The sequence below is a fragment of the Haemorhous mexicanus genome, chromosome 12 (genome assembly GCF_027477595.1).
Source record: "Haemorhous mexicanus isolate bHaeMex1 chromosome 12, bHaeMex1.pri, whole genome shotgun sequence".
NCBI classification, from domain to species: Eukaryota; Metazoa; Chordata; class Aves; order Passeriformes; family Fringillidae; genus Haemorhous; species Haemorhous mexicanus.
Genome location: NC_082352.1, coordinates 18,352,849 through 18,378,798, shown reverse-complemented (window position 1 = coordinate 18,378,798; position 25,950 = coordinate 18,352,849). Strand labels below are relative to the sequence as shown.

Genomic DNA, 25,950 nt, shown 5'->3' with positions numbered 1-25,950 from the left:
TTCCCTTTCTGCAAAGAAACAGATATCTCTTACTGCATATCTTAAAACTTTTCCTTCCAGTGCCTCGAGGCTGTGAACAGAAGTTCACAGGGGCTATGAATAGAGGTTCACACATTGCTCCTTTCTTGAACCTTTAAAGAGAGTTCAACAGGAAAAACACAGCTACAGTAACAGAGGATATTTGCCTTCAACAAAATTAACATATTATCTTGCTCTTGAAAATGTAACAGAAATTTTTTAATAAGAGACAATAGCTGCCCAAAATATTTTATACAGTATCAGCAGCACAATCTGCTGTCTTGAGGACTGTAACATACATGACATGACAATGCTCGTGTAGAAGTGCTTTTACAGCATTTAATAAATTAAAAACTCACTGCTAGTTAGTCTTGAGGAGCCAGGTTGTTAAAGTGGTGTGATTCCATGCATGCAAATTGTTGTGACTGTCTTATCTGTGTACACACACAGAGGAGATGATTTGTACTTCAGGTATTGATAATGAGACGTGAGGTCCATCCAACTACACATCCTCAGGTTTTAAAAATCTTGAACACACAGAAGTTCTGGCCTACACAGAGGGTATGCTTTGTACAGAATATAAATTATTAGGTATTAAAACAGTTTTTCTTAGAAGAAAAATTATAAAGGAAATTCATATTTCCTCTTCCTTCTCTTCTTCCAGTCATTCTGTCGGATGGGACCGTCACTGAGTTGGATGATCAGGATTAATTCATCTCTTCCTGAATTGCACCATAAAGCACACATCAAAGAATGATGGGCTCTAAGAGTAGAATTTGCTGTTACTGACTTTCTTCTCCTTTAATCTTAAGGGAAAAGAAAAGGAAAAAGTCAAGCCTAATAGGACTTTCTCAGAGGAAAACAGTCTACCAAATTCAATGTACTTGGATACCAGTGGCAAGTAATGTATCAGCAATGAGCCCTGCAATATTTTCTCCAATAATGGGAGCAAACAAGTGATTCACACAGCTGTTCAGCACCCACAAAAAAGAGGAATAATATTTAAAGTCTTGAGATCTACTCAAAACTTCCTCTTGGTACATGAACCCTCCCTCTATCTCCCTCACACCCAGCCCAAAGGTGGCAGCAAAGGAGAAGGAACCTTCCCCTAAGCTCTGGATAATGCACTGACACTGAACTGACAATGCTGTGGTGTTACAACTCAATCCTGGTTTTATCTTTTGTGGTTTGTGTATCTGTTCCCACATATCTCATATGTGCATGACATTTCCAGGGACATAACTCTGATAGTGTAGCAAGAGTGAAGAGGTTTATTTATTTGTCTGTATATAGTTCCAGGCTTTCCTCCCAGAGAGCAGCAGAGAGGGATATAAAACCTGACAGGATTACAAGTGTCACTGTGATCGCTGCGACTGAGATTCCACTGCACACATTCCTCAGCTTCTGCTGGCCTCTAGTGGCTTGAGGCCCAGCCTGGCTTCTCTACAGCCCTTCCTCGTTCCAGATGAGCTCATTCTACCCTCACCACTCTTTAGATGCTCCCTTTGATATGGCTGAGGTCTCTTTACCATAAATCCTGTCTAGACAGAGCTGCCTTGGAAGGGAGAATGATCATCAACCCACCTGCGGCTGCAAGTCTCTTGATAAATCTGTAGTTTGTGCTCATTGACGTTGAATTCTTTCAGGATAGCATCCCTGTTGGGATTCCTCAGGTTCATGTGGCTGTCATAGAGGAACAGCTGCGTGTTCAGCTCCTCCTGGCGTTTCCGAAGTTGCCGACAGGAGGAATAAAGCTCCTCTTCACTTGCCTTCAAAGGGATATTGGAAATCAAGGTGATGTTGTAAAACACGTTCCCAAAATGACACAGAATCAGCAGAGTTTGGGGGAGGAGTCTGTTTTCCTAACCACATTTTAATAACTGCAGAGAGCATTTTATAAAATTAGTTTGATAGGATGTTTCTGGAATGTTTCTGAAAACAAACTAACTTAGAAAGCACTAAACAAAAAATCCTCAGCCCCACAGACCACCACACCCTCTGACGGGCATCAGGGACATTCTAGCACAAGCTGCAAATATTGTGTATCTAAACATTTCTATTGGAATATTTTTCCCTAACAGACCATGCTAGTCTGTTGAGGAAAGAACAGAAGACAGTGTATCATGATTATGATACACTTATCAGATTATAATAATATTAAAAATACATATTTTAAATGTTTAGGTTTTGGCTCTTCCATCATATTTGTGTATAGTGTGACAAAGTGACAATCCTGGGGATTTTCTATTTAAATGTAGACTAAAGGTCAAAATACTGACTGGTAAATAGGACCCCATACAGCAGCAAATAGTCAGATGTACCAAGAAAGAAGGACAGATCCTGTATTTCTATGTAACTATGGCAATTCAGTAAAGGAACTGAGTAGGTCTGAGTTTCAATTGTGGCTCACAGAAGAAGGTCTCAAAATATTCCACAATCATAAGCAATCATCATGATTCCCTTTAGGACTTCAAATTATTTCAATACTTCAAAACTTTGGATGCAAAAGCTGCCTCTTTATAGAGTTACTAGTGGGGAATAGAACTGGCAGGACTGAAGTCTTAATTTTCACATCAGCAGCAAAACAAGATACTCCTTCTACAAGAAATGACATGCAATCAATAAATGTAATAAATCCAAACATTTTCAGAGGCAGCATACTAATAAGAATGCCTCTTTCTGCATTCAGTCCAGATCCAGGAAAATTGATAGCTTAGCAACATACCCAAGAGGTTTCAGTTATAGCAACAAATCCTTTCCTAAACCCTTTTTTCCTCCTGAAACACATTCCTATGCAGGCATGGGCTGGAACAATTGAAACAGCCTCACTGCTATATTGCTGATTAAGACTTTAAGAGTAATTTATTTAATTTTTGTTTGTAAAGGGGTAGGAAGCTTTGTATTCCCAAATCACAAAAGAAATACAGGTTGCTAATTACCAATTTGCAGGTGTAATCATCAAGATGCATATGTACACTGTTAGTTCTTAGAAATAAATGTATCCACAAAGATACAGCTTAAACTGCATTTTAAGATGTCCACTTCAATCTTTAAGTCAAGAACATATACAGCATTGAGGCTGACTGTAGTCAGAAAATGCTGAAGAAATACATGCACTTTCTGAAGGAAGTAAATCAATTTTCAAGCAAATAAGACATGCCTTTAGGTGCAACAACCACCTCAGTATAATATGATTCCTACAATATCAAAAAACCTGTTCAAGCTGTACAGGAACTACCAAGGCCTCACATAATAATTCACAAATGTGTATGCTTGTGTCTACAATGTTGTCACTTTACTATTCCTGATAAACTCCACAGCCATCTCTAATTCCTCATCACAATTTTGTATTTCATCTCCAAGCACACGCAGATGGGCTCTGTATATAAACAGACCTGTTATTAAATGGCATTATTTTATGGAAGGCCACTTTTTTTAAAAAGAAGCAGAGGAACAGAGGCAGCCCTGATCTTTTCTGATGCTTCTTGAATGACCTGGCAAAAGTTCTAGAGTTGACAACTGTGATGAGTCTGGGTTTGTTGCAGGCTGCCAAACAAAAGGAAGTTTTTGGAAGTTGTCCTGCACTGCATTGCCACCAGGCATTGTAAAAACACCGAGTTGAGCTGCATCTTCATTTGGCTTGACAAGCAGAAGGGGATTCTAGAGTGTGAAATGTGCTACTGTCAAAGGAGTCAGTGCTGACAGATTGGGGGACAGACTGCTGCTATGAACAACATTTGAGAGCTGCTCCTGCCCCAGGCAATAATGATCTGGATTCCTGAAGAGAAACCACGGCAGGAGGGGTTTGCAATGCATCCACAAGTGATGGCCATGCTCAGCATTAGGCAATGGTGACTTTGTCAGTTTTCTCTAAGGGAGCAAGCCCAGAACCAGCAGTTTATCAGGCCTCCCTATGAGACTTGAGTCCATGAAATATGAGCAATTTAAGTATCATCTTGAAAGGATACAGGTCTCCTCTTCACACACACATCCCTGGTCTCAGCTTCTGATCCTCTCCTGCTCTCAGAACCCTTGGCTGGCCCACAGCCAGAGGAACCTACCACAGCTTTCAAACACTGTCATTGCACACACTGTCATTTTACATCAGGTGCTATAAGGTGGCTTCATAAAAACCTCCACAAAGGATGTTTGAAAAAGGCTTCCCCTTCTTTGGGAAGAACAATGTGACTGAATTCAGAAATTTCCAGTTCAGTGTATGCAACTGTAGGCACAAATCCCTCCAGAGACATAATGACTTAGAGTTCACAGAAGCTGATGTTTCAATCAGGAAAATAATGTCACTAGTGTGAAGTGCAGCGTGGGCCTGAATGGTTTGACAGACTAAAAATAAGAACTGGAAATTTCTTTTTCCCTGAATCAGAAGGGTGTTGGAAAGCACCCTGAAATAGCCCCTTCCCAGCAGCAGCTTTAAACTTTCATCATATCACAAGTGTATTTAAATTATGTAATATATTATTGAGAAAGAGTCTGAGAAACATTCTACAAATCAACAAATACAGCAGCACCCTTGGAACACCAACAAATACTGTTCACAGATCAGCTGCTTTAATGCCTGAATTCATGAGCATCATTATTTTTCCCCTATGTGTTTTAAAATACTACTATTTCAAGTAGGTGTTTAAAGAGGCTTAAAAGAAGGAGATTAGCAGTTCTTTAAGAACCAGATATCTCTTCTACTTGATGGGTTGTTTATTTTAATGAAATACTGGGAGAAATTACTATCTTCTATTGCTGAAGTGATTTCTTTTTATGTAAGACCTTAAAAAAAAGATTAATCTATGAAGCCAAAGCTGTTTTTAGCTAGCTTTGCATGGCATCAGTCAGTTAACAAGGAAAGACAACGACCATGCTGTTACAGCAAAAACTATTGGAGGTAATGAGGCTTTGTTTGTGCCTTATTTCTTTTAACAACCGTGTAATCTGTCCACCCAGAGGGAGAGTAACTCAATTTGTGCTATTTGTCTTCCCCAGTACCTGCAGAAGGAATGCCTGACAACAGCACATCAGACACAGAACAGGAAACTGAATCCTCAGTTCATGGTTCCCACAAAGAACTGGTAACAGACACCCTAAGTGCACACAACAAACCCAGTGCTTCTCACCAGAACTTGCTGCATCTCACAGTGCACCAGCAGCGAGGCCAGCTCTATATCTTCACTGTAGCCATTCTTGAGGGGAACTGACCTAAAACCTGAGGCAGGGGGAAGGAAAACAAAGGAGAATTATAGAATCCATCAAGGGAGAATTTGCAGTCACAGACATGGTGCATACTTTCAACATTCTTCAGTGCTCAAATGCTCCTCTGCTGAGAGCAGGCTCTACTATGGCAATTGCAGAGGAGCAAAAGGCAAGACTGGCAAAATTGAGAAACACCTGATTTCACATGCTCTTGAAAAGTAAAGCCAGAGGAAGGAGCTTCATTGAGGCAGGATGGAGTCTTGCATCAGAGAGGAAGGCACAGCTCAGTAATGCTCAACAGCACCTCATTATAGCTGCTGATCTCACCTGATTTGATTCCTTTGATGGGAAAAGTGGCATGTGCTAAGAAGTTGGGATCACTGAACATATCCTCCTCATAAACAACAAAGCGCAGGAATGCCAGATTTGGGTCATAAATTTCAAATCTCACTTGCTCTGCATAAGGTGCCCAAATTGGATTAAGGCCATTGTCATCTGTAATGAAAAGGAAACACTTGCAGTATGAAGCAATAATTTCACTTCATTCACATATGAGTATATATCCCAGGAAATTTTCTAGGGATACAGAAGCCCAAAATTCCTATTTGCCATCTGTCTCATGTTGTAACCTTGCTTCAGAAAGTTTGTATTTGTTTACTTGGTGGTGGAAGTGGGAGAAAACTTGGCAGGGATGAAAATCCATGAAGAAAACTTATTATTTGTATTCAAACATATAAAACCTCCTAGGACATGTATGTATAAATAAGAGAAAAAGCTAATTAATTTCTCACACTCATAAGCCTCATGTTCCATATCCAAGAGAAAGCAGGAAAAGATCTAGGAAGACTCATGTACCTTGGTCCAATTTTTGTAGTTATGTACAGAACACCAAGATTTGGTCTATGTGACACAGCCAGGAAGTTTGCTCTCTAAAGTCTTGGTCACTTCCCACAGAAAGTTTAAATCATAATCATCTTCTCTGAAGTACTGAGGAGCCACAATGCACATTCTGCTCCTGATGCTGTATTTATTTTCCACTGGTATCACTGGTTTGGATAATCAGAACCAAAGCTTGTTTTTTACCATTCCTTATCCAGAACTCCCCAGGACTAAGCTTTGATCAAACTTCTAATGCATTTCCAGTTAAACCATTTTACAGCCCAAGCTGCCTCCAAGGGGATGCCAGTCTTCGAACCTCAGTTTAAATAAACACAGTCTGGAGCTCACAGCAGTAACTCCCCATTTGGGCCAGACTTTTGGGAGCTGACTAGCACTGTTGGAGGCACTCTCAAGACAGTAATTTTTTAAAATATGCAAATACACAAACTTATGCATGGGCAACAACATAATAGAATGGGCCTTTTTTCCCCAAACTGCAATAGTACTGTTTTTTTCTAAATCTGATATACATTGAAGTTTCTCAAATTAACAGACCCCGAGACAAGCAAAAGAACAAGAGTTTGTGACTCATCAGTCTAGAGCTACAGTTAACTTAATCCCCCTATAATGTTCATCTTCTGCTCACTTTATTTAAGTACCCTAGAAGTAGAACCATATCCCAGCAACACAGAAACTCACAGATACTCACTCACAACTGTTGTCTTGAATTTGCTGCTGTCATATTCAGCCCCACAAATTTCAACCTCTACAAAGGGACAGGCAATGCTTCTACCAAGTTTAGGGAGATGACGAGCACCTAAAACCTGCAAAAAGCAACTGTAAATTAGAACCACCTCCCAAGGAAACTTGGCATCATTTTGCTAACAGAAGGTAGCCTACAGAACTAGAGGGGGGGGAAATCCAGAACATGGAAAAGCACACATTCTCTCTCTTGAATATGTTTGCATTTATTATCTGTGCCAACAATAACAATACCTCCAGTAGTCTGGGTAAGTCAATGATTTTCATTGTAAGGAAAAAACCAAAAAAAAGACAATGTAGCTGACATTCATTACACAGTGTGCAGCCCAAGGCCAGGCCTGGAGCACAAGTTTTGTTATCTTTCTTCTGTGTTGATTACATACCCATTTCAAGACATTTCTGCTTTGCTTTCACAGGCCCTGTTTACCTCACCTTTAAACTGTAGTGAAGAGTAATTAATGCGTTTCTTCTTTCTCAGAAAACATACTTTTGAAGAACCTGTCTTACTGCATAGCAACTGAGAATAGAAACAAGTTCAACCCTGTTTGGCACCAAGTCAAGATGGCAACATTTTCCAATGATAAACTCATCTCTTGAAGAAAAATGAGGATGACATTCAGCTTAAGTCATAGTGTATTAAATACAAAGTGGGGGATCAGCTTATTAGGTTCAGTTTCTATATTTCATTATAACTATCTTTCTTTCACACTCAAAATCCCTGAACTAGTTAGTCTGCTGCTAATCAATCTCCAACAGGACTCTTCTACTAAGAATTCATTTGATTGGAAATTCAAGTTAGTTCCTTTGATGTATTTATTAGCAATTACACAAAATCATCCCAGGACTGTGTTTTCAGTCCTATAGCATGTTCTTCATTAGCATGATAAAGACATGTATTTCTTTTCAGAAACCAGTGAAGTTAGTTTTATTCTCACACACACTGACATTTAAAAACAGTATTTTGACAATCTGTCAGATCTTGCTCTGAAACATAATAGCTTTATTTTTAGTTTTATAGAGATTTATGACTTGTAAAAAAACATCATTTACAAAAGAGATTTACCCTAACTGTCATAATCATCTGCAATTTCCTCTTGGAGTCATTTGGCATTGGGTCATACTCCTCATTTCTCATGCTCTCTGGCTGCAGCACGTAGCCAGTGCGTCCATTCAGGGAAAACAAGGCATGGTTCAATTGCATGTATTTATCTGGGGAGAGAGTTAAACAGTCACAGCACAAGATCCCCTGGAATAAAGCTAAGGAAATACCAGATTAATGGCTCCTCTCTACAATTCTTTCTGGTCACCACTTTATCAGAATGAGCTGGAAAGGTGGGAGACTCGGTTCCTTCAGTAACTGAATCTGACAGGCCATTTTCCACCAATTCTAATCCCAAAAACACCCATCTCCATCCCCAGTTAGCTTCCTATCAGTGTACCACAAACTAGCTGGCCCTCACCATGAAGTGGAATACAGCCTTCCCTGTGGCTGTATCCATCCATCTGAAACTCACTTTAAATATATCTGCTTGCTTCCTACCAAGAGAGGAAAGTGAAATAAATCTTTTAGGGCTTGGGGGCAGTTAGGCTCAGAGACAGGGCTTTTGGAGACCTATTTCTGGGGCCCAGCTCTGGATGGCAACTCACACATGAAAAAACAAACTTCCAACACCACTTCTTGCAGAGAATTTCAAATAATTAGGATGGTGATTAGAAGGGCAGAAGGGCCATAAAGGGGCTCATTTACAGTGAAACAGAAGGTGGATTAGATTCTTTTTCAAAGCGAAAATTACCTGGAGTTTGGAAGTTCAGAGCCACCATCTGGGAACCACAAAGCCAGAGGCGAAATGGGTCATAGTTGGATGAGTCAACCCTCTGTCCTTTGGGGTAGACACGAGTCAGGCCCTTCAGGTTGTACTTCAACAACTCCAGTGGCTTTTGCTTAACGATGCTCTCTGCCTTGGTTTCCACAAAAGAACGGATTTCTCTGAAATCAGGATTGTCTACACAGGGGTAAGAGGAAGAAAAGTGGTTAGCAAAGGAAGAAAGAAGCTGACATTTATACTGTATTTTCACCAAGACTTTGTTTTACTTTGTTTTGCCTTTTCCTTTAATGCAATAATTGGCACTGTTTTCAGGCAGTCACGGCAAAGTGATTGAAAATCAAGCCTGAAAGTTAAAATTGCCTTCCTGCCACATGCTTTACAGAAGGACAGATAAGAGCCTGCAGTCATGTTCTCATCTCATCATTGCTAATAATGTACTTCTGATCACTATAACACAGATTTAAATGAGACCTCTTTTCCTGGGTCTAAACAGGGAGAAGAAAGGGTGAGCCAGGGTTAGCCAATCCCTCAAAAAATGACTATAATTATAATGTCTTAAATGCAGTGACAGCTTATTAAAAACATCTACAAAGAAACTAAAAGAAAAAGGACACATTTACTGGCTTCTCCAGCATCAATGACAAAAAGCTGGAATTAAAAGTACATATTTCAGTGTCAGAATCCACAGCTGCACTTACACAGGCCCAGTTATGTTATGAAGCCATACATCATTTCAACAGCTTAGTCCTGGCAAACATGTTCTTACAGTAAAATTAAAAAATGCACAGTAAACCTATTTATGAAGGTTTTTTACAAACAAATCACAAGTGTTCAGCCAGAGTTTTTAATCTCAAAAAAGTCAATTGACACATAACTAGTTAGCTTCCCCATGGAATATACATCTGAGAGGGTGTCTCTAGTTAACTAATTAAAATTTGTGACAGCTTTTTTGTGATAGATGAACAGCACCAAGTTCCCTGGTGTACAATTTCAAAGTGCTATTGAAAACTGCCTGGGTGAAGCAGAGCTTTGTTTTCCAGTAGGACAGATTTTATCCTCAGACCTAAAATTCCAACTAACATCTGTAAAGATAGAAGAAAGGGTGAAAATCAAATGTAATATTAAAGGCAATACCTAAATTATCCTTGGTTTTGCTTGTTGGCTTGCAGTAGATTACTAGATCAGATAATTCAATAGCAATTAACTGATTCTTTTCCCAGTATTTCCTCCTGTTCTCCTGGAAAACATAACAAAGTTTTAGATTCTAGGAACACTAAGTATTATGGCACAGTAGCTCCAGGGTGCACTCTAATGAATGCCTTCTTTGGTGCCCAGATTCCTATCTGATACCTTAGACACTTGCACAGATGTAATGCACTTTCAGACCCAGCTCAGAGAACAGGTAATAACCAAATGCTGAGGTTTAGTTGGGGTGTACTTACAGGGGTTTTTTTTGGTGGGGACAAAGGGGCCGTTTTGTAAGCAAGGGTTTCAGTCCTTCTCTGATCAGTCATGTTTGGAATCCTGGCAACATGTTTTTTCTTTTAATGTGGCTCTATGCAACTCAATTTTAGTTACATTCTTAACCCTATACCTCATATAAATGCAAATGTATGCAGAAAAAATGCAAAGGGTAGTAAAGTGTTTCTGTATCTATTTATAATCCTTGGCAGAACTTGAGTCTTGTTAGTAACTCCCAAACAGTGAAATCCAAACCCTCTGAGCATCATTCCTATGTCGTTTTCTATTTGTGCACCAAACCCATCATGTTCTGTATGGAAAATCATGTGAAGCTTGTTAAATCCCCAGTACCAAACCTGCTCTCTCTACTTCCACGTTTGCAAGCACCTGCTCTGTGGGAGCTGAGCAGTGTTCCCTGCCAGCAGAGACTGGGAACTGCTAAAAAGCAGCAAGACATGTCCTGAGTGGAGACATTTGAGCTGGAGGCTTTTCAGGCATAAGAAGCAGCTACAGGATAAAACATGTTAGAGTCCCATACTGAACAGTGATTAGTTTTGGCACAAAAGATCACGAGGCAGCAGCAATCAGGAAGCCTTCCAAAAGAATTCCCTCAACACGGCAAACATAAAAAGAATGAAAATCAGAACCAGGGAGCCACAGGTTTCCAGGATATCTCACTGAACCAGAGATTATACGTTGAAGTCGAAAAAAACAAATAGGAATACAATGTTTAGACTTGGAAATAACCTTGGGGAAAGCTGTACAAACCTCAGTGTACTTGGTGATCCACCACAGTTCCCAGATATTGCTCAACAGTAACCAGAGCTCTCAGAGCTCTGAGCAGCAAAAGGTCACTTTTTGGTGCCATGGGCTCATTTCTAGCCAGAACCCCCTGGATATAACCAAGTAGGAGAGCAAGGAACAGCCACCCCAGGGAGCATGGCAAGTGTCAGTACTGAGCAAGGATTACAAGAGACATGAAGCTTAGTTTTATTTTTTATGCATAACAGACAGTGTCCAAAACCAAACTCATTTAAAATTCCCCCTGTATCACATTGCAGCACAGTCTTAACTCACTGTGCTTTTTCCGTCCCCAAAATTCAGCCTCTTAACTATACTGGCAACAAGGGCCTTTCCTCATCTTCATCCCCTCCCCTTGCAGCAGTCAGTCTGTCATGTGAACTTTGTAGAGGCCACGCTGTGAGAAAAGTCTCCCAGCTGACAGAAATGAGTTTTAAAGCATCTTTGAACACAGACTGCTCCAACTGTACGAGAGAGAAAAAGCTGCCAGGCTCCTGAAGAGCCATTGTTGTAGCATAAAAAACATTCAATTTGGAGGCACTTCTTTTAGGTCGTGTCTCTCTTTTTCTCATTTTAACTTTTAAATTAAAGCCTGGCACAAGAACTGCATCTCTCCTCCCCCAACAATAGGTCAACAGCTCTTGTTGCTTCTCCCCTTGCTGTATTTACAGTCCTCTGCTTGAGATATCAACTTGTCTGCTATAAATAGGACCAGGACAACCCTCAGAGCACTTCCACTCCATATGACAGATAAACACCACGAGCCTGAAACACTGAAACATTTTTTCTATCAACCATATCACCTACTTAATAAAAGATGAATAAAAGCAACAAAAAAAAAAAAAAAAGAGTATCCTTAAGCACAGGCAAAGTAAGGACTTTTTGGTCAAGAGAGAGACTTCTTAAATACTAGAGAAGATTACAAGGAGGTAAATTAGTACATCAGAACAGGAACAGCAAGTCCTAGAGAATATCTTTAAGTGGCAGTAGAAGGACATAGAAGCTAACTTAGGCAGAATCCTTGAATCTCTAGGCAAGTATTTGGAAATACTTGCCTAGAAATTAGAAGAACTGGGAAATCCAGAATGTGGTAATTAGTTACAAATAAAGTATTAGCCAAGCAATCCTCTATCAGTGCCACTGCATTCACTGGAAAACAGAGTTAGCAAAGAGGATAAGAAGAGTTTAGGGAATGGCAGCACAGATTTCACACACCCTCACTGGTGGATTCACAGCTCTGAAAAGAGCAGAGCTTCTGCTCAACACTGGGATGAACCAGTGTGACCAGATGGAAAATTGTAGTGGTATCCACTCTGGCCTAGCAAGCACACTTCACTGAGGGGCAGGGTGCAATACTGACAGTACTCTGCTGGAAAACTCCTGTGAACATCAATTTACATCAAATGCTAATTCATATACTATTCCCCAGAGAGGTTATGGAACAAGATGCACAGCATCAATAAAATGAGCAGACAACAGCAATATACAAGAGGGTGAAGGACCATGTGAGAGCAGCATTTAGCACTACAGGGCAGCTAAAGACAAAAGCTATTGTAAATTTACAGCAGTACATTATTAAAACAACAACAGATAAATTTTGCAGCAATACCTCTTCTGCTGTTTTCCAGGTGATCTCCCGGATACTTTGGTACCATTCAAAGAGTTCTTCTACTTTATCAGTTGCAAACTCAACACATGGATCTTCTGGATTCTTAGGTTCCAGAATGAAGACAAAAGGCTTTTTGTGTTTTCCTTGTGGCATTTTCACTGTTAGGTAATACCATAGCAAGAAATTTATAAGAAATTTATACTGAAATCCAACAGCTCTTTTTCTAAGTTGTCATGGTTGATTTATTGCAGCATTTACTATTATCAAGTTTCAACATATTAATTCTGCTGGCTATATTAATACAAGTAGGTGTTTGAGGAGTTTGGTTTTTCTAAAATCTCTCCTGCTTAAGATAAAAGAGTCTACTCAATAGAGAAAGGTCAGGAGTCCATATATAAGCATGAGAAAATACACACCAACGTTGTATGTATTGAGCACCAGGATGCCACGACACAGAGAGCCCAGCGGGTTGTCCTCAATGATCTGAAAAACATGAGTAAAATCTGACCCTAAATCTCTTGGGTGAACTCACACAGGACATTAACAAATAATAAATGTGCACCATTAAATCTAATCTCAGCTTTACTGACAGCATGCTCACTGTAATGTTTGAAAGCTTGTTTTCATAGCTAAAAAACACACAAGAGTCTCTTCAGTGAGAGAAGACAAAACAAGACTACTTTGTAGTAGCTTCTGTCCTGACATAACTGCTCCTTTTTCAACTCTGCTTAAGGTTACAATAACCAGGGGGGAGAAAATGTAACACTTGTGGTTTTCTCCAAAGACCTCTGGAAAATCATTTGCAGTGCTTCAGAAGAGCATAAGAATTCAATGTTTTATTTTTGAAATTCAAAGATGTCAAAACTTATTACTGTTCAGTTCTGTTTTCTTTTGTTCAAGAGCTCTTTGTCCAAGACAGGGGACCAGATTTTCGAGATTCTTTTGACAAACAGGATTGGATTATGCATAAAAACTTGATAATGGAGAGTAAAATCACTCAAGGTGTGTTAGGACATATAATTTTCTTATTTGTAAATATTAAGACAGTGATTATAAAGGAAAACTAGTTAAGTTTCACCTTTTAAATCTTATTGTTTAGCCAACCTATGAAAAAATTAAACTGTTCATGATTTTTATTAGCAGGAAACCACCAGAATCCCCTAAGGCCTCACCAATTCAGCTATCATAAGACCATAGATATGTGGGAGTCCCTTCCAACTCAAGATATTCTATCTCCTTAAATAGCTTTCAGCAAGAGATGTCCCGACAAAAATATTCAGCAGCAGAGAACAATGAAGAATGCATTTATCCCTCTGTTGTGCTCCCTCAAACACAGCACATGGAATTGTGAGTGTATAAACCAGACTTCCACTTCGGTAGGTAGCCAAGGAAATGCAGCAAACCATAACCCTCACCTGATTTTCAAGCACAGCAGAGTTATCAGATGACAGATCTTCAACATAATTAGAGGGAAAATAATGTTGGACTTTTTCTCCATAATCCCCCTTCCACCTGAATTTAAACAGACAAGTAGAGAGAATGAAAAAAAAAGTTAAAGTGCTTCAAAAGGCCATTAATGAAGCAATAATCCCTAAGAAATTGGTCATTAATACCCCATACTAGATTGTCTAGCTGCCTACCACCAAAAATATAAATGATGAAGTAGCTAAGAGCCCTAACAAAGCAATCATTAACTGTAGTAACAGATGATTTCAGAGGGATTACAGTTACTGTAAACTGCAATTAATGACTTAAGAGGCTTTTTCCCCCTCCAGTACTAAAAATACTATTATGTGGTTGATTACCCTGTAGAAACTACAGGGAAACATTAGATTCCCAAGCTTTCCAAGCAATTTACAAGCCAGCTAAAAAAGAAAACCTGTTATGAAAGGAGACTGTACAGAGCACTAAAAAAGGTGGGTTTGATTCCTGAGAAATGCTTAGCAGAGCAAGGACAGAAGAAGAGCAATGATTGCAATGACTTCCCAGAACACACAAATGTTCAGGAAGGATGGATGTGTTATGGGAAAAATAGGGTTATACCAGACTATGGAGGTTCTGCAGGCTGAGTTTATTGCTGTGGGATAGAAAAATGAAAAAGAAATGAAAGGAGAATTGAAGATGAGGGGATTTTGTGTTTGGGTTTTGTTTTTTTTTTAATACACTGGCATAAAGATTTATAAGGGCACAGTTAATAAACAGCAATCAAACAGGCAGTTTTTAAAAACTATTACTCAAAGCTCATTTTTTCCTCCACCTAGTAAGCCACCAGAAGTCCTCCCAGGAAGAATCTCTGTCCTTACCAGCCTCCAGTTTCCTTTGTGACATTATGAATTAAAGCTCCTCGAGAGAAGCTCAATTCATCACTCCTTTTGGCTCTGTAGTCATACAAGGCTTTCACTGTTCTCTGAGGCTTTAAGAGAAACAGAGCAAAGGGGTCATCTGAGGGGACAGGTCATAAAATAATCAATAATGCAATCTTAAAACAAAAACAATAGGGCAGATTGGATTTTTTCGCTGTTGTTATGAAGCTTAGAAAACAAAATACTGAAGTTCCTGAGTGACATCTATTGGTGGAAGTAAGTGATGCTACTTGGAAAAAAAAGAAAAAGAAAAAAAAAAAAAAATCTTTCTTGGGTGCTGCAACATAATTAAGGTAGAAAACATAAACCCAAAATTTTTTTAAAAACCAAAGAGAAATATAAATCTGCTATTTTTATAACACGTTGGAGTTTTCAGGCTTAGGTGCCTACAAAACCTCCACTTCAAAACCCCATCAGCAATCCTGCTGGTCACACTTCCTTTAGGAAGACGAAGTTTCAGCAGGATGAGCTAAACCTTCATCTTGAATTTACCCCTACTGAAATACTTCAGCAGCAATGCAAATTCACTGGCAAAAAAGACTAAAAAAATTAGTCACAAAATTTACAAGCAGGTGATTTTCACGAGAATTTACAAGTAGGCAAGCACTAGCAAGAATTACAGATAAGTGATGTTTGTTGGGACATCTGTTTTTAAAACAGTATATAAAGGATAAAAACTCTAATAACTCATTAATACACCAAAAGCACCAAAATTTTATAGAAAGTATGTGAATAAACTCTGCACTTATTTGTGCATGCAGAAGATCTTTGCTAATGGAACAAGAGTGCACAGACACCCACAAACACAGAAATGTTCATGTTGTCCTTTCTTTCCATGAAGATTTGGCCTTCTCAAATCTTCTCACAGGTATTTAATTTGGAGGCCTACAAACCAAATCACCTCCACAGACCCAAGAGCAGAAAGTGCCCAAATTCCCAGTCTGAGTGAATCACTACAGGATTTGCACACAAGAAAATGTGTAGGTGCAAATTTTAATAAGAAGCTAGAAAAAAGTCACACCCTTTAAATTTCTCTTGTCCAGTCCCCCCTAAACCAAGCAGCCTGATGCTTTCAATTCTTTTTATTTCTGCCAACAGGAAACCAGCAAGTCTAATTTTCAGAAGTCTACAGTAAGTGTGAATATCACTCTTAAAGCATACCACTGTGGGGGTGATTTCACTGGGCTCCACATACATCTTGACTTCATAGAGGGAATTAATATCTTTTTCCTAAAAACAAGGAAGAAAAAATAATCAAGTTTCAGGAATCGAGAAGTTATAAAATAACTTCATGTTTATTGAGCCTTTCTTTCTGAAATCCCCTTTTTGACAGCACACAGGCCAACAGAAGAGGAGGGAAGCCAGTCACATCTGTTTTGCTCACTTCTGCAGTTGAACATAACTGAAGATGAGTGTGTTATTTAATCTGTCTATGCCTCAGTTTAATGAACAGTGAAAGAGCAATACCTCATAAAGGAATCTCTTAATCAGTCAAAAGGTTTTTTGATTGTGAGTACTCTTCTATGTGCAACCAGGAAAGAAATAACTGCACTTCTGTAACTTTCTGTGTTACAGTACTTCAGTACCAGTATTGGTTTCATTATTAGATAACTCTACAACAATATACAGAGTCATTTTTTTCATTTTATCCTCTCCTTGTGATTTCATCTGAACCCAGTCCTAAGATACAGAATCTTTGCTATAGGCAACATTATAAAAAATCCTGAGGTCTAAAATCTTTTTAGTCTCTTTTAGTCTCCTCAGAAAAAAACAAAATCCCCAGGTTTTGATTTCTGCAGATCTGCCAGATGTAGTTTCCTACAGCTTCAAAAAGACATATACTTGAAAAGTGAAGACAGCACCTCAGGCTTTCCAAAGCAAAGCTCCCTCAAAATGAAACACATCCATCCAGAAAATAGCCCTTTATCCTCAGTTAATTATCCAGGCTCCTTGTTTAGTCAATGGCTAGAGACAAGTCTCCGGGGGAGATTTCCTCATGCTTATCTCACAGTAAGCTTTCAGAAGTACCTTTTACCACAGAAGGCAGTGGGACACCGTCCCTGAAATGTCCAGAGTGAGAGGCACAGCAGAATATTTCATTTTTTCTGAAACACTTAGCAATTGGCATCTGCATGAACATTTTAAGATCAATGCCCACTTCAGCAATAGAAGACAGGGCCAACTGTAGGCAAGGCTATTATCAAAAACCCATTTTAGTAGTGCAACGACCCCTAGTACACAGTGAGGCTTCTCTAATAAAATCATGGGGAAGACAAGAGTTGGCTTTTAATCAAAGATGAAGCTGTTCTTCACACCTTTGTGAGAAAAGTCAGTACAGCAATCTCAATTTCATAGAAATGACCTGCTTCACCTCTCCCAGAGATCCCGTACCAGAGCCAGAGCCCATCCCAGCCCATCCCAGTCCCTCCCAGCCCATCCCAGTCTATCCCAGCACCATGCTGTAGCGCTCCAGCAGCTCCTCTGTCACAGGGTAGCGCAGTTTCATCTTCCTGTACAGCGGGTGCTTCTCGTAGTAGGTCACCAGCTCCACCAAGCTCTCAAAGTAGGCCGAGGTGCCCAGCACGAAGTGTCTCCCCTCCTGCTGGATTCGTAAGTGCTTCACCTTCCCCTCTGCCCTGTGGAACAAGGGCACAGCTGGGAAAAGTGTCAGTGCTCACAGACAGAGCACCAGGGCTCTGAACTGCACCACAGCTGCTTTGTGCATCTTCGTCGTGTGAAATGACTTCCCTAACAAAGCCTCTTTTATTCAATTATTGTGGTTATTATAATTATTTAGGTAGTTACAGAAATCAATTTTTAAAGAAAAATAAATATCACTTGTGCTTGAACACAAGGTTTGAGTTTGCATTGATAAATGCAGTAAAACCATCCATTGACCATCATCCCATCCAAAAAGACCCCTACGCCCTTTTCAAGCTGCTGAAGTTTTGGTACTTCTTGTTTTTCCTGGTGTGAAATGGTTTTATTGAGATGCTGCAGCTCCAGTTACTTCAATGTCCAGCTTGGTAACAGCAGAAAACTTCACCCTGAAGTATACAGGAGACTGGGGAATTTTGGACAACTTCAATACACAATAAGGCAGGTAAGTAAGAAACTTTATCTTTTGCTAAACTATACATTTTCAGAGAAACACAGTTTGATCTGAAGGCATGATGCAGAACATCACAGTTCTATATATTTCATTAATGCTTTTACAAGAACCACAAAACTGTTTAAAACTATTTGCCCTGGCAAGAGGAGCCAACAATTTCACTTTGACATTTCAGTTTTATGACAGGCCAGGATTTCTAGGGGATAAGGACATAGAATCATTGATGAACCCGCACCTGCACTGCAGTTTTGAAGGAAACTTCAAAATAACACTGTCTAGCAAGGAGTGTCAGGGAATGAAAGAAGGGTCACCCATAGCTCTCTAAGGGAAGAATGGGATTTATACAAACAATCTTTATAAAAGCACAAAGGTTCAGGCCAGTCACAAATTACCTCTTGCATACACTCTGGACCCGCTGCATGAATCAACCATGCTAATTATTCAAAGTTTGAAAGCAAGAAAAGCATGACTCTAAAAAGACCATCAATTTTTTAAAAAGAAAAAACAGAATATTGTTGGGCTGCTAGGCAAGGTAGTCCTATCTGTCTTTTCTTACCTGAAAGTCATGGCAAAAGAATCAGGTTCATCTCTCTTTCTAATGAGAAAGGCTCCATCGCGAGGAATTCGCATGAGCATGTCTTCTGCCTCACCCCGACTCAAGTTGTTATAGTACCAACTGCAGCAATGAAAAACCAGGATGGGCAAAACATTACAAGGCTTGTCAAATGTCGTTTTTAGAAAATAACAGACAGCGTTATTAACAACAGAGTTTCAAACATTCTAAGAAAAATTATGCATTAGATTTTCCCCACCTTGGCACCTATGACAGCAGTTTATTACAAAACATTGTAAGACAGCAGTTTATTTTGGATGAAAGCATCAAGAATATATCAGAACACCTTGTCTGTCTGAAATCATAAAACATAAATCTGCATTTGTTCCTGAAACAAAGGCACTGCATCCTGCTTTTAGTCTGCCATTCAGTTTTCAGTATTTATTCCATTTTGACAGAGTAATTTAAGATAAAGACAGACAAAAGAAAGACACCAGGGTTTTGTATTTTTATTCAAACCTTGATTTTATCTTTCACCATAGGGATGGACCTGTCTTGGATCCAATGTGCCTTCAGTGAAGCTGTGGCCACTTAGAGTGGCAGTCTATCTCCAGCTTATGCAGAAAGGCAAGAAAGTCTAACCCTTAAATTCTCCTTCCCATGTCACTGGCCTCTAAAGTCATCTATGGGTGGTCAGTGACTCCCAGATCCCAGGGGGGCAAAAAAAAAAAAAAAAAAAGAATTTTAAAGTCACTGATTAGTATTTTACATGTGAAGATTTACTTTTGCCCGCTGCAAAGAAAACAAAACGATAACAGCGATAACAATGCTCTGCACAAAAAACAAGAGCAAGCTCTGCCCAGGATCTATGCAGACAATTACCAGCTGGAAATAAACACCATGCTTAGTTCCTATCACACAGGGTGAAGTCAGCCTAACCAGCTCTGACAGGGCGAGGTGGAGGGTGGGGTTAGCAAATGTAGCTATTTGGGCTCACTGCCCCAGGAACAGAGCTTCCAGATGGCACAGGCCATGACCACTTAGTTGCCAAACCACAGCCAACTACTAAACATCCAACCCAACCCACTGGGTGTTGTAAAACACAGCACAGACAAAAGAAGGATTGGCACATTTCCACAGCACTACAGTTCTCACTGATCTTCCCATTGCTGCTAGGAAATTTGCTTTCCAGTCACCACTCTTTGTTGTACCAGTTTCTCACAAAGTCATCATTCTCCCTCAGCATCTTTCAGGAAGCCTATTCCTCAAACTTCCACAGACAAGCAACACTGAAATGTGCTCCTGAATCCAGGGAATCTTCTATGCAAAAACCCACCTAAAGCAAGGCTAGGACACTGACACGAGAGCAGTGCTCGGATTCTATACGCACTCTTTGGTCTCGTGAGGGCTGGAGTTGGGCACAGCATCAGTGAGGCGCAGCTCAAACTCAGCACATCGCAGGTGGGCCTCCTTGTAGTGTTGGATGAGATCATAGATGCTGTCAAAGGTGAGGTTGTCTGTCAGGTAGTATTTCACAGTGTCCCCATCGCTGGTGGAACGGATCCGGCAGTGCTGGACTCTGCCTGATCTCCTGAAGGAGTAGAGGGGGCATAAGGGAAATACAGGGCTTGTAACAGATTTTCTTTTTTTGAAACATTTCCCCACCCATTCCTGGTCAATTACTTGGGGAACTTGTGAAGAGGCAAGAAATCTGTGTCACCTCATAAAACAGCCAAAGTAATAAACAACAAACATTCTGACAAGGGAGGTTACAGGACCAAAACCAGTAATTTTCAACTGACAGTCACTTAAAATCTGGCATAAACTTATTCTGCAAAATTTGGTCTGATAGCTCTCTGGCTCAGAAATCCATCTGACACTATTCCTTATAATGTTCCAACCAGAAGAAAAAAAGAAAACACCAAACCCAGACAAACAAATCCCCCATTTACAATTGTATGACAGTGACCATACCAGAATGATAAGGTGTAGTCATCAGGGAAAGCTTCACTTTCCCTAACCAGGAATGTCCCATCCTTGCCACCCATTTCAGCACAATATTCCTGCAGCAGTTTCTCAGCAGTTGCTCTCCCCCCTTTCATTTTCCCATGGAACCATTTCTCTTTTAAGTGCAGTTCAGTTCGTTTCACCTCCTAGACCAGAAAATAAGAATTTTTTATACCGCATTTCTATTTTTATGACTTTGAAACTAAGTACTTGTTATTGGTTATATATATCTACTATTTCAGGATTTCAGTTCTTCCTAGGCCTGAGCTCTCCAGCCAATCACCATTATAATTAGCCTGCTTTACCATCCACATCAGCCAAGTAACCCGTTAATGACACAACACACATTAGTCCATTCTGCTTAGTTTGAGAAGAGCAGTAACACTTTAAAGACTTAGTGCACACATCAGCATTAGCACAGAAGTACTGAAGTTATATTTCACTGTCCTTGTACTCCTCCTTGCAAGTCCCCCACTAACCAAGGGAAAAAGTTATTTTATTAAAAATAAGGTTAACTAGAGTTGACCTTGGCAAAGACCCTTTTATAGTTTTTTTTTATCCCCACACTTGTTATCTAATACAGACTGTCTAAAACTAAAAATAAAAAATACACATCTGTAGACATTGAAATAATCTGAAATAATAAAAGGAACATGCTTTAACAATAAAACACAGTCATCACCTTGGATGAATCTTCATCAGCACTCTGTTCTATATCATCACTGAATGAAAGCTTCTCATCAGCAATAGCACAGTAGTGCCGAGTCCATTTCTGAAAGGTAGGAGATATTAAAACCATTACAAAGGGAAACTCACTAAACACTCTCAACCACAATCTCAAAACAGGCTGCAACAATAAAAAAAAATAATTTCTTCCCCTCATCCATACCTGTTCAGCTGAAAATATTACTTGCAGAAATATTAAGGAAATTCATGTAAATTTTCAGTATTACAGAACTGATTAACAACCTGCAGCAGATGTCATAGAAATAATACCTGCTCTATTGTGTCCCACATGTAAAGTTCTCCTTGTTGCTTCTTTTCTTCTTTCTTTTCTTCCAAATTCACATCAATGTCTCCCTTTGGCCCCAGTTTTTTGTGCTTAAAAACCAGAAAAAAATAAACATTCACACACTCAGAGATAATCACACATAAAACCAGTCATAGTCTTTCAGCACATTCAGAGTTACTGGAAGTATCTCCCTCTATTGCACAGCCACCTTCTGTCATTATCATAACAGCAGCTGTTCCACAAGGAATAACAGGGCTGGAATTTGGTTCTTTAAAATTTAGATCCCATTAATAAAAGTTAAAAAAACTAGCAGAGGTATCATTGAAACAGTGAGGAAAAAAGTAGTTTGATACAATCTCCTTATTCTTTGGAGAACAGAAAACATGAAGTGACACCTACCAAGAAATAAGGATAAACAGGAATCCTTCTGCAGAAAGTAGCACATAAGGAACAAAACTCAAAACAAAAGGAAAAGATAAGGAATTAAAATGAATGAGGAATTCACCCTTTTATAAGAAAAATGAGTACAGGGGAAATCCCTTATGAAAAAAGGGGTCAAGTTCTACTTTCTTCAGAGTGTGCACAAAAGTGTCTCAAGGGGCCAGAGGCAACATCAATTACCTAACTGCAGTTAATGATGGGATTAATCACCTCCTATCAGACCTCAACCACGTTCAGTTCTGCACAGCCTACTCTTGGCTGATTTCATTTTGACAGGCCTACCTGAAAAATCTCACAGGCCAGTGAAGTAGGTGTTGCCTCTGACTGTTTACTGACAACATTTTCCAAACAAAAGCCAAACAACACAATCGGCTCACTGGCAGGTGCTGATCTATTTAAAGACTCGTCACTGCTCTTTTAGACAGCACAGAGTGATATGGATGTTCTCTTGTGCACACCCGTTATAGTTTGTAATTCCCTTTAAACCAGATCTGTCACATTATTATTAATCACGTGCCTATTGCAAATCCCCTCTCTGCTCTGCACGGAAACAACAGACAGTGTGGAGAGAACAAAAAAATACCCAAAAACTTAAGCACAGAAGTTTTCCGCCTTATAGTGGGGTTTTTCCAATCTTACATTCAAGAGCATATTCTAATACCCATCTACCCTTATTTCTTCCATTCAGATTTCTAACACATAGGATGCAACACTGTTAGAAGAGCACGAAAACAGAAGCACAGACAAAAGTAATTATTATTTTACTACAGAGATCACAAGCAGCCCTGAGAGTCTTCACCAAATTTTGCCGTTCGAAAAGTTCTACCACAGTTTCAATCTGAGAAATCTTTTGGTTGTTTTGTTGTTGCACAACAGAGCTCATAAAACACCTGCACTGCCCACAAGGTCCAACACTAACAGGGAGCCTTGTCAGAGCAGTGCCTCTGTGCTTCACAAGTGGCTCACTAAACTGCATATTTAAATCACACTGACTTAAACACTCATCAATTTGTGAAATCCTTACAACTTCAGTGTGCAGCCGCAAGAGCTTTGGGTTTCACTTGAATGAAGGGCAGTCTTTGAAAAAAAAAATAGTAATACTGATCTATCTTCCTATTCAAGAACATACTTCTATCATTTTTAAGCAGGCCGCATGGTGTAAAACGTCTGTGATGAACATCTGCAGCAGTGAACCCTCGCTGAAATTTAGCAGTGACATTTCAGGAGGTAGAAGACCTTTAGAAAAGAGCTGACGTTTGATCTGGCACTTGAACTGCCAACACTTACTGCAAAGGAAACCAAGAGGAAGCACTTTAATACAGAGTTTTACAGAACACTGTACGTTACTGGCAAATGTAACCAGTAAACACTTCAAGCAAGGGGTTTCTTGAAACTAATATGTGAAGTCAGGCTCCTGCTCCTGTTTTCCTACTTTATCTCCCAGCACACAAAGCAAGCCTACCTTGATGATGATTTTTTCTTTCAGCTGGGTTGGTGATGGGAGCTGATCTGCACTGGCTTCAACAGGCTTCATCAAGAGCTGATCCCCAAACACCTCCTTGAACACTTTGGCCATGTGTCGCTGCTGCTCCACACTGCAGTGCTCTTCAATTGACAGAATCACTGGGTATCTTTGGTGGACAAAACCAAGGTCAATGTAGATCATTTCTTATTGCTACAGCTGGCAAGGCAAGGAAGACAACACCCTCCCTCAGCCCCCAGATGAGAGAAAAATATTTAAAGGAAACAAGAAAACAAAAGGAAGATATAGACACAACAAATAATAACAGATCTGCAATCACAGAGTTGCCAAGGTCAGAAGCAACCTGTGAAGGCCCATCTAATTCAAACCCCTTCTTTGAGAAGGCCCAATTCCTAGATTAGATCAAGTTGTTCAGAACTTTATCCAGCGAAGATTTGAATATCTGCAAGACAAAGATTCCCTCCGAGCTCTTTGGGCACAGTTTCACTACTAAAGCATCATCATGTGAAAATTTGTTTCTCCTCTCCTCAAAATTATAATTCTGTTTTCCTTCACATGTACTCTGAGAAGAGTCTGAAACCATAATGCATCCTATGTAATGGTTGCCACTAACACAAAGTTCCTGTGCAGACACTGAGCCACAGAGGAAAATATTGCCTCTCTGTGTCCAAGTGGTAACATGGCAAGACAGGACACCGACAGCTTGATTTCTTCCCCAATTATTGGGTAATATTTTTCATGTTAAGGACATCTCAGCACAAGTTAAAGAAGGGCAGAGATGCAGCTCTGAACTGATGTTACCAGTTCAGGAGACATGCTATGAGTTGTGTGTCTTCTCAGCTAAGACCCTTCCTACAACAGAAACACCACGTGACAGACTATTATTTGTCAATTGTACCATTTTGTTAATTTTTTGTAAGATTTAAGACATACTATTAAGCATTTGAAGTTTCACTTGCAACTTAATAAAAGAAGACTCAAAAGTGGAGCTGGAAACTACTTTAGGGCATTCACTATCTTCCTTAGCAACAAATGGTTATGCACTGGGACTCTTCCTCTAAAAAGCACCTATTAAACACTCACATTTGGCAATTGTAAAGGCCACTAGAATCCATACTTCTCTGATTACTTTTTGCTCTAAATTACAGAGAAATTCAGTTCAGAAAGGTCTAAGCATATGGAAACAGGCTGAAGGAAAATAAAGCTTACTCAGATGTAACAAAGGCATGGTCTTTGATTGCCTGCACTACGTCATCGAATTTGATCTTTGTTGTCCGTGTCCATCCATGGTAAATGATGGGTTTCCCATCAGGACCATCCCAGCAATCCACTAGGAAACACAAGCAGTGGGAAAAGTAAGAGACCAGGTAGCTCCTTAAATGACTCTGGTAAGAACACATCCAAAACTTCAGTGTTCTATAACTGATTCACAGACCTCAATATTCTAAAAAAACATTCCATCAGATGAATTTATTCTCTTACAGACGAAACTGAGTTTACTTAAGTAAGAGCAAGAAAAATAAAATACATTACAAAATGTTCCCAAAGCATTATTGTGTGGGAATCTGGAAATAAGAGATTCAGGCAACTATGGTGTCAATCTACTAGTTTACAGTAATTTTCCAGGGATAAATACACTCCAACGAACGACAAGCTGAGAGCTTCTGTCTTTTGTTTATTTCAACCCTGAAACTCTAATTTGAGATACATTTTGCATTAGTCAAATAAACAACATGAAATTGAAGTGAAAATTCTCAATAAGGAACACAAGTACAGAGCTGCAGACACATACACAATTGCTAGAGAACAAAGACATTAACTGATTTACAAGCAAGTTAAACAGGATGACAAAAGGCACAACATCAGAAAAATCTCTGTGCCTTAGGCTCGTCTGTATTACAATGAAGGTAAATAAACTATCTATGCTATACATATGAAAGCTTAGGAGTTAAGCTGGAGTATTCAGGATTGAATTTTTGGTGTAAAGTGAGAGGAGATTTAGGAAGACTCTCTTAAAACTGCCTGGGAACAAGAATCAGAGGAAGTGAATGAGGCATTGGTGAGACATAAGAAAAACAATTTAGGAATCAGTGATTTTTATATGACTAACTTCAAATTCAGAAAGCAAACAGTTCTTGATTTCAGTTCTTTTTTCTTTCTTGGTAAACAGGGGAAACTACTTGTACAGACCAAATGTTCCAAACCACTCCACAAGCTCTTTACTCACACTCAATACATCGACACCCCATCCTGAGGCACCTGATGTAAGCTTCTGTGGAAGATTCACTGCGAAGCTGGTCTCCTGTCAGGTATCTAAGGAGCAAAAGGAAATGTTAAAAAAGAGAGGCAGCCAATTTCGACCAGTTCTAACTCACTCACTAAGTGACATTTTGCCCCCTGTTATGGACAATGTATGTTGACTTT

At 39.5% G+C, this 25,950-nt stretch overlaps 1 protein-coding gene across 3 annotated transcripts in view; it reads right to left on the bottom strand.

The window, feature by feature from the left end:
• Positions 1-337: 337 nt before the first annotated feature.
• The window catches only part of PLCG2 (phospholipase C gamma 2), a 53,519-nt gene continuing 27,906 nt past the window's right edge, over positions 338-25,950 (bottom strand). For 2 of the 3 annotated variants that reach the window (XM_059857417.1, XM_059857416.1), the window contains exons 12-33: positions 25,754-25,839; positions 24,736-24,856; positions 23,506-23,674; positions 21,587-21,691; positions 21,273-21,362; positions 20,558-20,736; positions 19,974-20,174; positions 18,587-18,706; positions 17,374-17,554; positions 16,080-16,148; positions 14,859-14,968; positions 13,971-14,067; positions 12,972-13,038; positions 12,556-12,713; positions 9,819-9,921; positions 8,652-8,861; positions 7,922-8,067; positions 6,806-6,920; positions 5,545-5,712; positions 5,142-5,230; positions 1,603-1,787; positions 338-824 (exon numbers count right to left, since the gene is read on the bottom strand). In XM_059857417.1, coding sequence (XP_059713400.1) covers positions 782-824; positions 1,603-1,787; positions 5,142-5,230; positions 5,545-5,712; positions 6,806-6,920; positions 7,922-8,067; positions 8,652-8,861; positions 9,819-9,921; positions 12,556-12,713; positions 12,972-13,038; positions 13,971-14,067; positions 14,859-14,968; positions 16,080-16,148; positions 17,374-17,554; positions 18,587-18,706; positions 19,974-20,174; positions 20,558-20,736; positions 21,273-21,362; positions 21,587-21,691; positions 23,506-23,674; positions 24,736-24,856; positions 25,754-25,839 — 2,812 coding nt within the window. In that variant the 3' untranslated portion in view covers positions 338-781. Of the gene's footprint in view, positions 825-1,602; positions 1,788-5,141; positions 5,231-5,544; positions 5,713-6,805; positions 6,921-7,921; positions 8,068-8,651; positions 8,862-9,818; positions 9,922-12,555; positions 12,714-12,971; positions 13,039-13,970; positions 14,068-14,858; positions 14,969-16,079; positions 16,149-17,373; positions 17,555-18,586; positions 18,707-19,973; positions 20,175-20,557; positions 20,737-21,272; positions 21,363-21,586; positions 21,692-23,505; positions 23,675-24,735; positions 24,857-25,753; positions 25,840-25,950 lie in introns of those variants that run through there. The other variant, XR_009487986.1, reaches the window with a different exon arrangement.